At 42.1% G+C, this 15,622-nt stretch overlaps 1 protein-coding gene across 2 annotated transcripts in view; it reads right to left on the bottom strand.

The window, feature by feature from the left end:
* Window positions 1-1,063: 1,063 nt before the first annotated feature.
* The window catches only part of xkr6b (XK, Kell blood group complex subunit-related family, member 6b), a 494,480-nt gene continuing 479,921 nt past the window's right edge, over window positions 1,064-15,622 (bottom strand). For both annotated transcript variants that reach the window (XM_063035561.1, XM_063035566.1), the window contains one exon: window positions 1,064-2,028. In XM_063035561.1, coding sequence (XP_062891631.1) covers window positions 1,064-2,028 — 965 coding nt within the window. The remainder of the gene's footprint in view (window positions 2,029-15,622) is intronic.

Consider the following 15,622-nt stretch of genomic DNA (forward strand, 5'->3'; position numbering starts at 1 on the left):
TGGAAATCTCTGCACCAGAATACACCTGAGCTGCACAAGGAAGTCAAAAGATTAACCCTTTTTTCAGTGGTCTGCACGTGTTTGTCAAGCAAAGGCCTGATTAGGCACACAAGTGCTAAAAAGAAAGCTATTCTGTGGGTAGGTTGTAAATTGGCTTATTGAATTGCACCAGATGGCTTTGACCAGAGTACTTTGGCCTCTCCCTGTATGGCAGACAGATTTGATGGATCTATCATGGATACAAACCTCCTGTATAACACCGTTATTATAACCACTTAAAATTCAGGTATATTCAGGTAAAGAAAAACTCCAGTTTTTTTCCCAAGCTGCAAGTTATAAAATTGATACTTTTTCTGCAACTATTTAAATTAAAAAAGAACTCTGTAAATTACAAAATCAAACAGTAATATTCCATTTAAAAAAAACTATATGTCAAGGATCTGATGTGGTGTGCTTGACATATGGTTGCACCTTGAACTGTAATAACAGATCGTTATTACTTGAATAAAAAGCTCACACAGACAAAGAAACACACAGTATATACTTAGAAATATTTTTTTTTGCCAAGGATGGGATTGTGGAACTGAAAAAACCCCACATGCTCACAAAACCCTGAAAGGGATTTAAAATTGCACCACTTAAGTTTTCTAGTTAATTGATGTTGTATGACTTGCTTTTTCAGTCCCACTTATCATCAGTCCTTTAATGCTCTGCATACAGATAAACTGAGTGAATGTATATGTGTATTTTGTCTGTGATATCTGTGTCTGCATGTGAATGAATATGCACCTCTATTTGTGATTCCTTGTAATAACAATTGGAAATTCTCCATGAAATTTTCCGCCATTTAATATACAGTATAAGCACTGTATTTTGCTGTGTAAAAAGATTTTTTTTCACTTTTTTGTTACGTACAAAACATATAGAATATCTTTATATACAGACAGCTACCAGGAAAACAAAAACATATCTGTGAGTTTTGTGTTTTGAGAATTGCATGACAGTGTCTGAGTGCCTGACGTAAACATAATTACTTCTTTTGTCAGTGTCAATGGGTGAAGCTTTAAAGTGAAGATTCATACTGTAGCAGCTCATATACAAGTGGTCCATCTCTATACCTTATACCGACAGATGTGGGAGTTACATACTGTAAAATATTAACAGTTCTCCTCAGCCTTCTGTCTACAAAGTGGGCATCCCAGGCAGGATATCGTTTCCTTGGCATGTCAATCTTGATGAATGGTCCCTCTGGTACGTAGGGCCGGCCAGATGGTGTAAGTGGCACTGTGGATCGCACTTGGAAAACAGGCAGGCAGGTCTCAGCTGCATCCTCCTCCTCCTGGTCGCCTGCCACTCTGGTCGGGGTAGTCTGGGATCCTCTAGGTGCCGCTGGCGTGGCTGCCATGGCCTCTAGCTCTGGGGGCAGAGGGATTCCCCAGAGCAGTTCAGCACAGCAAGAACTGGCAAGGATCTTTGTCCTCGGTCCCATCGGATGAAATAAACCATAATACAAGAACATAAACGCTGCCCCAGCAATAAAACAAATAAAAACTGTACATAGTGCTGTAATGGCATAAAAGTCAGTGGTTGTGGGATCTCTGTAAAGATACCAAAGAAAAGTCAAGGCAGCATTTTCTGTCAAAATTACAGTATAATAGGCAAACATTCGATATCGTGTCCGTCCTTCTTTGACATTAAACCAGCAGAATATGTACACGATTCCTATCACCATATTGAACAGAATTTCCTCCCACTTGGACATGCAGAAATCTGTTCCTCCATGAATAATCCAAAATGCCATGGCACACCAGTGCACAACCACAAATATTCCAAAATATAACTGAAAAATAGATGCAAATAATGCAAACGAAATGACTCTGGATGATATGGTAAACAAACGCCAAAAGATGTGGATTAGGGCACCTCTGTAGCTCATGCTTTTTTTGTCATCCCTGGAGTCCCGCAGCAGTTTGTGATATGAGGCTAGCACCCAGGCAAGGGACATCAGAGAGGCCGCAGAAGACAAACCTGGCATGACAGAGAGAAAAATACAGTGAGCGTAGTAATTGCAATATTAATTACACTAGTTCAGGCAGGCCTCAGGACAAAGGAAGGAACTATAATAAGAATCTGTATTCAGATAGTAGCATTGCCCATCGCTGGCCAATGTGTTGTGCTTTTGGTTAATGCAGATTCTCGATGTGAAATAATTTCAGGATTACATTATGAACCTACTTGTTTCTCAGTAGATTCAAGGTTTCTTAACAAGAAAATGCACTACTTCGAAGTTTTGTTGAATTAAGTTCTAAGATTTGTTTTTCCTATCCCAACTAACTTCAGTCCTTAATACAGAAAGAATGCTTATCTGCATATCAGCTACATCAGTGGTACCAATTTAATATTTCGATGAGTAGTTATGTCTTATCATTTGCCTTTCACAGCAATTGGACAACAATAGTAAAGTGGATAAATATAAACATAATTTATAAGACAATTTTTTCATTGAAATATATTCATTTCTATAATTTATAAGACATGGGGCAGAATTAGGCCATTCAGCCCATCGACTCTGCTCCAGCATTCCATCATGGCTGATCCCGGATCCCACTCAACCCCCTACAGTTCCCTTCTCGCCATACTCTTTGATGTCCTGGTCATGTGAACTTCTTGCTAAATTGACTTGGGGAAAGTTATTATAAGGTAATAACATATATAAAACAGCATAATGAATCCATATTTTGTAACTTAGATACTTTTTATACCTTATATAAGTTTATTAGATAAAGGATTAAAAATAAACAAACATCTTCTTTACTGTCCTGAGCAAAGCAAGGGTGAAAACTATAAACCATTTTAAGAAATGTAGAGAAGGTGTTGCCAGTATAAAAGATATTAAATTTCAAAAGATTAGGATTAGTTCAACAAAGTTTAAGAAAGCTAGTAATTACTGGAAAACTTCATTGTCCTTGAAGTCTTAAAACGTTTCATACTGTAACCATTTAAATTCCTTTCTTGTTAGCCATCTAGTTATAAATTTTATCAGAAAGCTCCTGTAGTCCATTTTTTCCTCAAAGATTTGCTCAGCCATCGAAGTATTTAACAATAATAGCCTTGATGGGTAATCATTAAAAAACAAACTTGCTCAAACAAGCACACGCTGGTTACTTACAGAAACCACAACTAAAGAATTGACAAGACATCCACCCAGTGATTTGCTCACACTATGTTCTTTTAACTAGGTGACCTGAACAGAGAGCACATTATGTTCTTCACAAAAGAAAAAATGCAGCAGGGATGTGGATTTGTGCAAATAAGGATACAAAACTATTTGTTTAACAACTCTTTTTTTTATAAGTCCAGAAGAAGTAGGATTGACACGTGGAAAGTTTTGTGTTTCTGAAATAGTCTACAGATGGGATGTATATGAGGCTGTGCGATTAAAATAATCATTTTGGATATGACTTCACTGACTCTGAGCGGATATTTGATTTTGTGGGTTTGAAATCAGTGGTGTGAAAGATTCATGTTTAAGCTCATAGGACTAAATGTTTCAATCCCTTTGATAAGCAGATCCTAACTCAGGTCATAGCATAAAGATCTTGAGGTGGGGATTGATGGGTGGCAGATGCTTTCCAAGGCTCATCAGGGGGGCACCCCCATCTTAGATGTTTCGTCAGTTTAAGCCCCCTTCATTTCCTGTGGGCTGAACAATATGACCCGGCATCCCAAGTGCACCCCTCTTCACATCTGGCCACGCATGGGTCATTTTAGGGGCCCAGCTGTCATCACTCCTCTTCATCCATAACCAGTGGCTGCTTCGTTCGGCTGCCTCCGAGAGTTCTTTTATAGCTTGCCGCTGGCCCTAGCCTTGGACTTCCAATCCCTTCAGCAATCTGCCATGGAAATAGCCACAAATCCTCTGCAGCCAACCTCTGCTGGGAAAATCTGCACCTTCCATCTGTGGCCAGCTCGGCGTATCCTGCATGTTTCCATTCCTATGTCTCTCAGACGGCACCTTCCCAGGGCACTGTAGCTCGGAGATTACTACAGCCTTCAGACTGCTGGACCACAGGACCAAGTCTGGTCTGAGGGTGGTAGTGGCTATCTCCAGGGGAAATATTAGCCCATTGTCAAGGTCGACAGCCATGTTCCAGTCACGAACATGCCTGACACCAAGCATGTCACTGAGAGTAGCACTGACTATCCTTGCTGGACGTAGGGGATGGTGGTTCTTTCAGTCACATGGGGCTTAGAGTTGTTATTCAGCCTTTGCAAGATGAGAGGATGTGCTTGAAGTCTGCTGTTCTTCCACAGAGTGGACAAGCTGCGTCTTGACCAAGCCACAGGTTCAGATTTTTGGGTGTTGGGAGAACATCGTGAACTGCTCCTTTAAGGAAACTAATCTTCCTTCCTTCCTTTTCCCAAGTCTTTCCAGTTGAATTTTCTTTTCTCAATGTTTTCCCACCTTGTCCACTGCCCCTGTTTTGCCTGAGACACAGCTCTTGCATACCTCATCTGCTCCTCCTGTCGCTGTGCTTCCTGCACCACCGTAGCTCGCCTTTGATTTTGTGTCGTGCCAAGGCCCCCTCTTCCAGATTGCACCTGGCCCACCATGTCTGCAAACCCGAGTGCTGCTTTTGCCTGTTTTACTGACTCTGCTGGACACCACTTTCTCCATGTTAAGGTCCTGGGCACAGTATCCTGGACAACGCTGTCACGAGATTCTGATAGAGTCATCTCAAGCCACACCTTGGCACACTTGAACTCTTCAGTCAGCCCCGTGACCATCAACGCCAGAGTTCCTTTGCCATACAGGTAGATGTTACTTAGCGATCTTGGTAGGCCCATCCACTGCTTAACGAAGGAACTAACTGTCCTCTCCATCTTTTCAACATGGGTGATCGGGACTTCATACAGAGTCAGTGGCCCCAACACACAAGGGGGCAATCCAAACTGAAGGCACCAGAGCTTGTTTTCCTGTCAGCAAGGTTTTATCGATGGCTTTAAGCTCTTTTATGATTTCTTCTTTCAGCAGTTTCACTTGCTTTGTATCACTGAGATTTACATCGTACCAATGCCCCAAGCTTTTAACATGCATTTCTGACATGGAACTTGTAGTCCACCAGCCTTCCCCTGACTATAAAAATGCTCCTAAATTTCTTTGTTTTAATCATCATTCGGGCCCATTAGATGTTTGAATGGAGCTCCTCAAGCAACCGTTTGGTACATGGGATGGTAGTTGTCAGGATAGTCAAATCACCCATAAATGCCTAGATTGGTGGTAGACGTAGTCCTGACTTCAGTGGTTCTCTTTCTCTACCCATTTAGAAGCTCTAATGATTACTTCCATTGCCATAGTAAAGGCCAGCGGGGAGGGAGATGGTGCAACCTTTCCATTATGCCCATCTCCATTGGCTGCCATGTTAACATATCCGTTCCTTGTGAATTAGACCAACTCCAAAACCATTACATGAAATAATCATCAAGAGAGCATGAGAACATGCAACTTTGGTACAGTTTTTATTGTACTTTAAAAGGTTACAATTAACTTTAAAATTCAAATCGACTAAGAAAGAAATTGTGTAAAGTTCCAAATGATTTCAAATTGTTGATAGGGATACTGATAAAACCTCATAGACGAATATTCAGTATTGATGCGTAAATAATAGTTCATTCACAATAGTAATAAATGGCAAGCTTTTTCATGGAGTGTGTTAGTCTGTCATTGTGTAATGCTGAACCCCGGTTTATCGCAGTTGGGGCCGGATCTGTGGGGAGACAGGTTAGTAAATAAATCAAAGGGGATGTAGCCCAGTCACATTTGTGCCAGATTGTGATCTGTTCAGGCAGACTCCCTTTAATACAAGGGAATGTTTCATAACAAAACAAAAGAAAGGAGACTCTCCATTTAACACTAGTTCACAAAGTCCAGTGTCCTTGGTCCTACAGACTGAATATTCAGTGATATGTCCTGCCAGACTTCAGAAGAGAAACATCAGCCTTAGCTGTGTGTTCTGCACTGCCACACCAGAGAGTTAAAATCCAAGTTGAATTTATTATCATGTGTACAAGCACATGTCTGCACAGGTGAAATGAGAAACATATTTGCAGTAGCAGTACAGGCACAGAGCATCAGATAAACAGCATTCACAAGAAAAACATAAGCCAAGCACAGATTATGCACAATTTTTTCACGTAAACACAATTAGAACTAAATATAAAGTCTGCTTTGTTAGGAAGTTGTAATCCTTGCCTTCTACTGGTGCTCTCATGAAACTGAATCTCTTTGTGACTTTGGTGTGGAGAAGATTTGTGATCGTTAGTCTGGCCAGGTTAGGGCCAGCGGTGCAGTGTCTCAGGGCTACGTCCTGAATGAGGCCATTGGTGTGGACTGACAGCACCGGGACACGTGTTGACGGGCCATCTGCCTTCAATGGTTTCTCTCTGCAGCTCCAATTGGATGTAATGGAAGCTGCTGTCTGCTGCTTTGTGAGTTCATGCCCCCAGTCTGGGCATTTATTTTTGACAACAAGGTTAATGGTGGTCACATCCAACAGGAGATGGTGAGATCACAGGGTTCAGGCGGTCTCTTACTACCTAAAGCAGCTGTTGCCAGTTGCCTGTGCTGACCAACACTCGCATTCCGGCCACACTATTGTTCTGAATCCTATACCTCTCACCCTTAAGCATCCACATCACTAATCCCTGACCTGCCTCTCACAGTCAACCTCTCCACACTGAGCCACAATAGTCCATAACTGCAGGAGTGCAAGTGGAGGGCAGAGAATTGCACCTGCTTTGCATCACATCATTGGTGCCAGTAACAAATCATTATAGTTTATGCTGTAATAATTTTATTAGTGCTGGTTCCATCAGAGCTCTCTCACCTGTGTAATGATTTTGGGACCTTGTAATAGGAGGCAATACCCTTATGAAAAAATTATGTTAAAACTAATTAAATTAGTCATAATAAACTAAAATATAAAAACAGTGCGTGAAATACAAAAATCATAATTAAAGTTTCCTTTTAAATAATGAAGATTCACTACTGGTTGAAGCTGGTGTGGAACTGATGAATCTGACATTACAGAACTTTGAAATGTCTGCACTCATTTGACACCCAGTGCATTATGTGCTTTGGCACTGCAGAAGACAGGCTGAGAGGTCTATAATGCACTGATTACACATCGCAGCTAGCTGATGGCAGCTCCTCATTGTCACAGCCTTGTCTGTTAGTGTTCCTTCTCATCAGCAGTATCTAGCCCATTAACTCTCCTTTGATCACGTCAGGTGCTGCCAGAGCTGCAGATTTTTTCTGATATTTATCACACTATTAAATCCTTCCTGTCCTGAGAATGCCCAGAAAAGCATGACAAAAGTTGCCAATGATGCTCAGGCAACATTGCAAAGATAATAATGCCATTAGATATGCAAAATATATATATATATTGCCAGCTCAAAAGCAATCCAGGACTATAAGCACCAGGTCAAATTTCTGAATTGAGTTGTTCATCCTTAAAACAGTACAAAACTTATTACACTCTTCAAAAAAGGTTCAGCAGAAGATAGTAATAGTGGTTGTTCAGCAAGACCAATAATGCAAAACATTTTAAACATCTAAATACCTTGAAACAATATTCAACAGAGTGCATCAGAAACATAAATGAAATTCTGACATCTATCCTTGGCCCTATCAGATATTTTCATGAGTTCTACCAGATATTTTGGAGGCAGGCGCCTGAGAAATAACCCTTATGATTGCTGAGATTCTCTGCTATTCTAGTGTCAAACTGACATTGCTATCATTGGATAGGTTATTCTTGTCCATTGAGCCAGATGAGTTATTTTTATCTGATGTACAATAAGGATTGACCAACATAGCACTGATTGATTCTGCTCCTATTGGTTCTATCTCAATATATCCAATAAGACACATGTTGCCTCATTGTGCTAAAAATAGACTCCCCCACCACAGGAAACATCCTCCCCCCGTCCACTCGACCCCTTTCAATATTCAATCAGTTCCAATGAGAAACCCTCTCATTCTTTTAAACTGCAGTGAGTATAGGCCCTGAGGCCTCAAACGCTCCACATACCTTAACTATTTCATTCCTGTATTCATTCTCATGAACCTCCTCTGGACCCTCTCCAATACCAGCGCATCTTTTCTTAGATAAGAGCTCACAATACTCCAAGTGCAGACTGACCAATGTGTTAACAAGTCTCAGCGTTACACCCTTGCTTTTATATTCTAGTCCTCGTAAAATGAATGCTAGTATTGTATTTGCCTTCCTTACCACACACTCAAACTACAAGTTAACCTTTAGGGACTCACAAGTTCCCTTCCTTTGACTTCTGAAAATGCTCCATATTTAGAAGATAGTCTACACCTTCATTCATTCTACCAAAGTGTATGACCATACACTTCGCTATACTATATTTCATCTGCCACTTCTTTACTCATTCTCCCAATCAATCTCAGTGCTTCTGCAGTCTCCCTGTTTCTTAAACACTACCTGCCCCTCTACCTATATTTGCATTGTCTGCCAACTTTGCCACAAAGGCATCAATTCCACCCAGCCATCAAATTCACTTGGTCTATCTCGGACACTTCTCTCCTCTTTCTCGATGTCTCGGTCTCCATCTCTGGAGACAGACCGTCCACTGACATCTTCTACAAGCCCACTGACTCTCATAACTACCTCGACTATACCTCTTCCCACCCCGCCACATGCAAAAATACCATTCCCTATTCCCAGTTCCTCTGTCTCCGCCGCATCTGCTCCCAGGATGAGGCTTTCCATCCCAGGACATCTCAAATGTCCTCTTTCTTTTAGGATCATGGTTTCCCTTGTCATCAACAATGCGCTCACCCGCATCTCCTCCATTTCCTGTACTTCGGCCCTCACCCCGTCCTCCTGCAACTACAACGGGGACAGAGTTCCCCTTGTCCTCATCTACCACCGAACGAGCCTCCGGATCCAGCATATTATCCTCCGCAACTTCCGCCACCTTCAACAGGACCCCACCACTAAGCATATCTTTCCCCCTCCACCCCTCTCCACTTTCTGCAGGGATCGGTCCCTCCGCGACTCCCTTATCCGCACGCCCATCCCAACGGATCTCCCACCCGGCACTTATCCCTGTAAGTGCAAGTGCTACACCTGTCCCTACACCTCCTCTCTTGCCACCATTCAGGGCCCCAAACAGACCTTCGAGGTGAGGCAACACTTCACTTGTGAGTCTGTTGGGGTCATCTATTGCATCTGGTGCTCCTGGTGCGGCCTCCTCTACACCGGTGAAACCCGACGCAGATTAGGGGACCGCTTCGTTGAGCACCTCCACTCCGTCCACCAAAACAGACAGGATCTCCCGGTAGCCACCCACTTCAGCTCTGCTTCCCATTCCCATTCAGATATGTCCATACATGGCCTCCTCTACTGCCATGATGAGGCTAAACTCAGGTTGGAGGAGCAACACCTCATATACCATCTAGGTAGACTCCAGCCCCTTGGTATGAACATAGAATTCTCCAACTTCCGGTAATTCCCTCCCCCTCCCTTCCTCTATCCCTATTTCACTCTGCCCCTCCCCCAGCTGCCTATCACCTCCCTCATGGTTCCGGCTCCTTCTTCTACTACCCATTGTTTTCCTGCCTATGACGTCCCTGCTTCCCCTCCCCCACCCCTTTGTCTTTCAAATTACTGGTTTTTCAACTGAAACTACGAGCCTTCTTCCAACCCTCCCCCACCTTCTTTCTTCAGTCCTGATGAAGGGTTCCGGCCCGAAACGTCGATTCATCGTTTCCACTGATGCTGCCCGACCTGCTGAGTTCCTCCAGTGTGTTGTGAGTGTTGCTTTGATCTCAGCATCTGCAGATTATTTTGTGTCATCAATTCCATCATCCAGGTCAACCAAGTGGTTCAAACAAGCTCCTGTAGAACACCACTAATCACCAGCAGTTCCCTCATTCTGCATCCAGCCAGTCAGCCAATCCTCTATCCATGCTAGTAAATTTCCTTTAATACCACGGGTTCTTATCTTGTTAAGCAGCCTCATGTGCCGCACCTTGTCAAAAGCCTTCTGATAATCTAAGTAAACAACATCCTTTGACTCTCCTTTGTCCATCATGCTTGTTACTTTCTCAAAGAATTCCAAGAAATTTGTCAGGCAAGATTTTCCCTTAAGGAAATATGCTGACTTTGGCTTACTTTTATCATGTGCCTCCAAGTATCCCAAAACCTCATCCTTAATAATGGACTTCAACATCTTCCCAACCACTGAGGTCTTGATAACTGGCCTATAATTTCCTTCCTTCTGCGTCCCTCCCGTCTTAAAGAGTGGAGTGACATTTGCAATTTTCCAGTCTTCCGGAACAATTCTGGAATCTAGTGATTCTTGAAAGATCATTACTAATGCTTCTATAATCTCTTCAGCTACCTCTTTCAGAACCCTGGTAGGTAGTCGATCTGGTCCAGGTGACTTTTCTACCTTCAGACCTTTCAGCTTCCCAAGTACTTATTCTTTAGTAACAGCAACTACACTCACTTCTGCCTTATGGCACACTTGAATATATAGCTTACTGTAGTGCCCTACAGTGAAGATTCATCCAAAATACTCATTAAATTCATCCAATATTCCTTTGCCCTCCATTACTACTTCTCCAATATCATTTTCCAGTGATCTGATATTCACTCTCACCTCTCTTCTTACTCTTTATATACAGTATTGGAAAAAATATGTTGGTATCCTCTTTTTTATTAAGGGCTAACTTACCTTCATATTTCATCTTTTCTCTTCTTATGACTTTTTTAGTTGCTTCTGTTGGTTTTTAAAGGCTTCTGAATCCTCTAACTTCCCACAAATTTTTGCTCCATCATATGCCCTCTCTTTCCTTTTATGGTGTTTTTGACTTCCCTTGACAGCCACACTTAGGTTATCCTCCCTTTAGAATAATTCTTCATCTTTGGGATGAATCTATCCTGTACCTCTGAATTGCTTCCAGAGGCTTCTGCCATTTTTTCTGTTCTGTCATCAGCACTACTAGTGTCCCCTTCCAATCAACTTAGCGAGCCCCTCTCTCATGCCTCTGTAATTCCCTTTACTCCACTGTAATACTGAAACCTCTGACTTTAGCTTCTCCCTCTCAAACTGCAGGGTGAACTCTACCGTATTATAATCAAGGGTTCCATAGCTCCCTAATCAAATCTGGCTCAGTACACAACACCTAATCCAGAATTGCTCTTCCCCTAGTGGGCTCAACCCGACATATTACATTTCAGATGTATTGAAGTGAATTCTCTGGTAAGTCTCAAATCTTTCTAACTAGTTAGATCCGGGCCAATGGGCTTTGTCAACAAGTAGCTAACAACATTGTTGTTACACTTTCATTGCACATCCATTATGTCATCTAGATTCCTTTTACAAAATGTAAACCCCTTGGCTATAGGAAATATATAGGGTCAGGTGTTGAGTTAGCCTGTTTAGTTTAACCTGACAGAATTTGATAGCCACTACCAAGGAGTGTTGATTATATCCTAAGTTTTTTAATGTAGTTATTAAACTATTTGCGCCAATTGGGTTTCTGGCAGAAGCAAAGTAGTTGTTAAATGCTGGAAATCCAAACAACACACACAAAATGCTGGAGGAAGTCAGCAGGCCAGGCAACTCTTTTCAATAGATGCTGTCCGGCCTGCTGACTTCTTCCAGCATTTTGTGTGTGGTGCTTGTTATACGTTGAATCTGGATGCTTTCAGGAATGCAGATTGATTGAGTGGCTGAGCTGACAGATCACATTTAGTTCTTGTGGAAGTAATGGAAGGCAAGTACGCAGTTCCTGGCACCAGAAGACAAAGCTTTAGCTCTAGATCACCTCCATCTGGCCAAGAAGCTTATTGCAGTCAGACAGAAGCGGTGACCTTAAAGCTGGCATCAATCAAATTGGTATAAGTTCATGTTTTTCAAGTCAGGTGGGTGACTCTGTCATCCAGCTTGAAAATGACCACAGGACAGCAAAAGACCAGCACTTGGACTGCTTTGCTTTTAGTATAGGAGATTTCTCTAGGATAACGGGAACTAAAGATTCACAATCCTAGTTCCAATATTAACTCACAATCTTCTCTGAAAAATATCTGTTGATCTTGTTATGTCACATTATGCTAGTAACAAAAAGTTCCTGAATTATTTATAAAGTTAAAGAATTTCAGATTTCCAGCAGCTCCATTATTTTCTTTTTGTGTCAGTTGATGAGCTTTGTGCATAAAATGACTTGACAAAAATATGACTTGGTAAATGAAACAAATGTGTGGCAGCTTTTACTTCACTTAATTATAAGCCCACCTCTGGCTTTTCTTTTTACCTCACATTTGACTTACATACTAACCTTTTGCTGGTGATTTGCAGTAATTGCAAAGATATATGCTAAGATTTTCTCAGATGTTATTAGAATTGAAAAGCATGAATCTACCCAATCTACAAAACCACTGAGGCCACAATTGTATAATATAAGAAAATAATTACTTTGCATTCTAATCCTTTCTTTTGACTGATCATTTTGTTTCTACAACAACAAATATAAAAGACGGCATTTCCAATGGGATGAAATCTTGCATCAATTTCATTGGTTGTAGGGAATAAGCTAAATAAAAATAATATTTTTATAATAGCAGATAGATAACCTGTAACTGCTAGTACAGACGGTAATAGGAAAAGGTCTATTAAAGAGCTTTTTAAAATAATGAAGTATCCATTTTTGTTACAAAAAAAGAATCTTCTGGTAAGATGGCCGAGCGTTCAATCGCAGTGCCTTCTATAGAGTCAACGAAGATTGCTACTGTCATTTTTAAATGTATTTTTTATGATCACAAGATCCCGCTAGACATTATGAACTTAAAGTACTGCAGGTCTACCTCATCAGCGAGTTGCTCACTGGTAGAGAGAGTGAGGGTGCTGGACTTGGTGCAGATCGTGCTGCTGCTTGCATCAGAGAGGCTTCGGAGGAGTTGCAGAGCGAAGGAGGCATGCAGTCTAATAGCGAGTCGTAGTCACTTTTCTTGTGATTGCGAGACCCTTTCGGACATTGTTAATGTGGAATGCTGCATGTCCATTGCTCTGATTGATTGGTGGACAGCGGGGGAACAGCATGGCCTCAGTCATAGCGAGGAATAGGCCTCAAGCCACGGTGTCACTTGTTTATAGCTGCCAGAGCTGGTGTGCTCCACCAGGAGTGAGGTGGTACAGCATCCCTGCTGGAGTCAGTGCTGCCCCCCCAGTGTTCACTTGGCAGAAGATAAGCTGTATTGTGGTCGACGGCAGATTTCTGTGGCGTTCATGCACTCAGGGTCTGGGCTTCTTTTCTGTATGGCTGTACTTTACTTACATGTGCTTTCTACCTTGTATTTACTACATGTGCTTTGTGCTGTGTGAATGTTGGTACTGTGATTTACAGCTTGGCCCCGGAATAACGCTGTCCAGTTTGGCTGTCTTCATGGGTACTCATGTATGATTGATTGACAATTAAACTTGAATTAGTAGAATTGAATCTTCTAGTCCTGAAGAAGAATCTCGGCCTGAAACATTGACTGATTATTCATTTCCATGGATGCTTAGTTCCTCCAGCTTTTTTGAGTGTGTTGCTTTGGATTTCCAGCCTCTGCAGAATTTCTTGTGCTTGGAATCTTCTTGTAGCAGATTTTCATAAGATTCATGGCAGATGAGAAGTAACTGTTCTGCTACAGAATTCAACAACTGAAATGTGAAACATCTTACAGCATTCACGTCATCATACAAGTTGAGTAAATCTAAAAGCTTAAGAACTAAAAGCATGAGAGGCATAATATGAATAGAAATAGTCAACATGGCTTTGACAAAGGCAGGTCGCGCCTTACGAGCCTGATTGAATTTTTTGAGGATGCGACTAAATACATTGATGAAGGTAGAGCAGTAGATGTAGTGTATATGGATTTCAGCAGGCATTTGATAAGGTACCCCATGCAAGATTTATTGAGAAAGTAAGGAACCATGGGATTCAAGGGGCCATTGCTTTGTGGATCCAGAATTGGCTTGCCCACAGAAGGCAAAGAGTGGTTGTAGATGGGTCATATTCTGCACGGAGGTCAGTGACCAGTGGTGTGCCTCAAGGATCTGTTCTGGGAACCCTTCTCTTCATGATTTTTATAAATGACCTGGATGAGGAAGTGGAGGGATGGGTTAGTAAATGTGCAGTTGACACAAAGGTTGGGGGTGTTGTGGATAGCGTGAAGAGCTGTCAGAGTTGTCCAGAACGAGGGGTCACAGTTTGAGGATAAAGGGGAAGCCTTTTAGGACTGAGATTAGGAAAAACTTCTTCACACAGAGAGTGGTGAATCTGTGGAATTCTCTGCCACAGGAAACAGTTGAGGCCAGTTCATTGGCTATATTTAAGAGGGAGTTAGATATGTCCCTTGTGGCTACGGGGATCAGGGGGTATGGAGGGAAGGCTGGTGCAGGGTTCTAAGTTGGATGATCAGCCATGATCATAATAAATGGCAGCGCAGGCTCGAAGGGCCAAATGGCCTACTCCTGCACCTATTTTCTATGTTTCTATGTTTCTATGTAAGTTACAGCAGGACATTGATAGGATGCAAAACTGGGCTGAGAAGTGGCAGATGGAGTTCAACCAGATAAGTGTGAGGTGGTTCAGTTTGGTAGGTCAAATATGATGGCAGAATATAGTATTAATGGTAAGACTCTTGGCAGTGTGGAGGATCAGAGAGATCTTGGGGTCCAAATCCATAGGACACTCAAAGCTGCTGTGCAGGTTGACTCTGTGGTTAAGAAGGCATATGGTGCATTGGCCTTCATCAACCATGGGATTGAGTTTAGGAGCCGAGAGGTGATGTTGCAGCTATGTAACACCCTGGTCAGACCCCACTTGGAGTATTGTGCTCAGTTCTGGTTGCCTCACTACAGGAATGATGTGGAAACCATAGAAAGGGTGCAGGGGAGATTTACAAGGACGTTGTCTGGATTGGGGAGCATGCCTTACAAAAATAGGTTGAGTGAACTTGGCCTTTTCTCCTTGAAGCGACAGAGGATGAGAGATGACCTGATAGAGGTGTATAAGATGATGAGAGGCATTGATCATGTGGATAGTCAGAGGGTTTTTCCCAGGGCTGAAATAGCTAACATGAGAGGGCACAGTTTTAAGGTGCTTGGAAGTAGATGTCAGGGGTAAGTTTTTTATGCAGAGAGTGGTGAGACTGTGGAATGGGCTGCCGGCGGCGGCAGTGGAGGTGGGTGTGATAGGGTATTTAAAGAGACAAGTCCATGGAGCTTAGAAAAATAGAGGGCTATGGATAACCCTAGGTAATTTCTAAGGTAAGGACATGTTCGGCACAGCATTGTGGGCTGAAGGGCCTGTATTGTGCTGTAGGTTTTCTATGTTTCTATGTAACTTCACAGCTAAAAATCTCTATGTGATAAATGAAATTCAATATGAAGTGATGAATTTTGGAAAGTCAAACCAGCGTAGGACTTTCATTATAAATGGTATGGTACCATGGAGTGTAATAGAACAGAGGGATGGAAGATTACCAAACGCATAGTTTATTAGAAGCTTCATTACTGGTGAAAATATTGTTTA

Source organism: Mobula hypostoma, chromosome 2 (assembly GCF_963921235.1).
Source record: "Mobula hypostoma chromosome 2, sMobHyp1.1, whole genome shotgun sequence".
NCBI classification, from domain to species: domain Eukaryota; kingdom Metazoa; phylum Chordata; class Chondrichthyes; order Myliobatiformes; family Myliobatidae; genus Mobula; species Mobula hypostoma.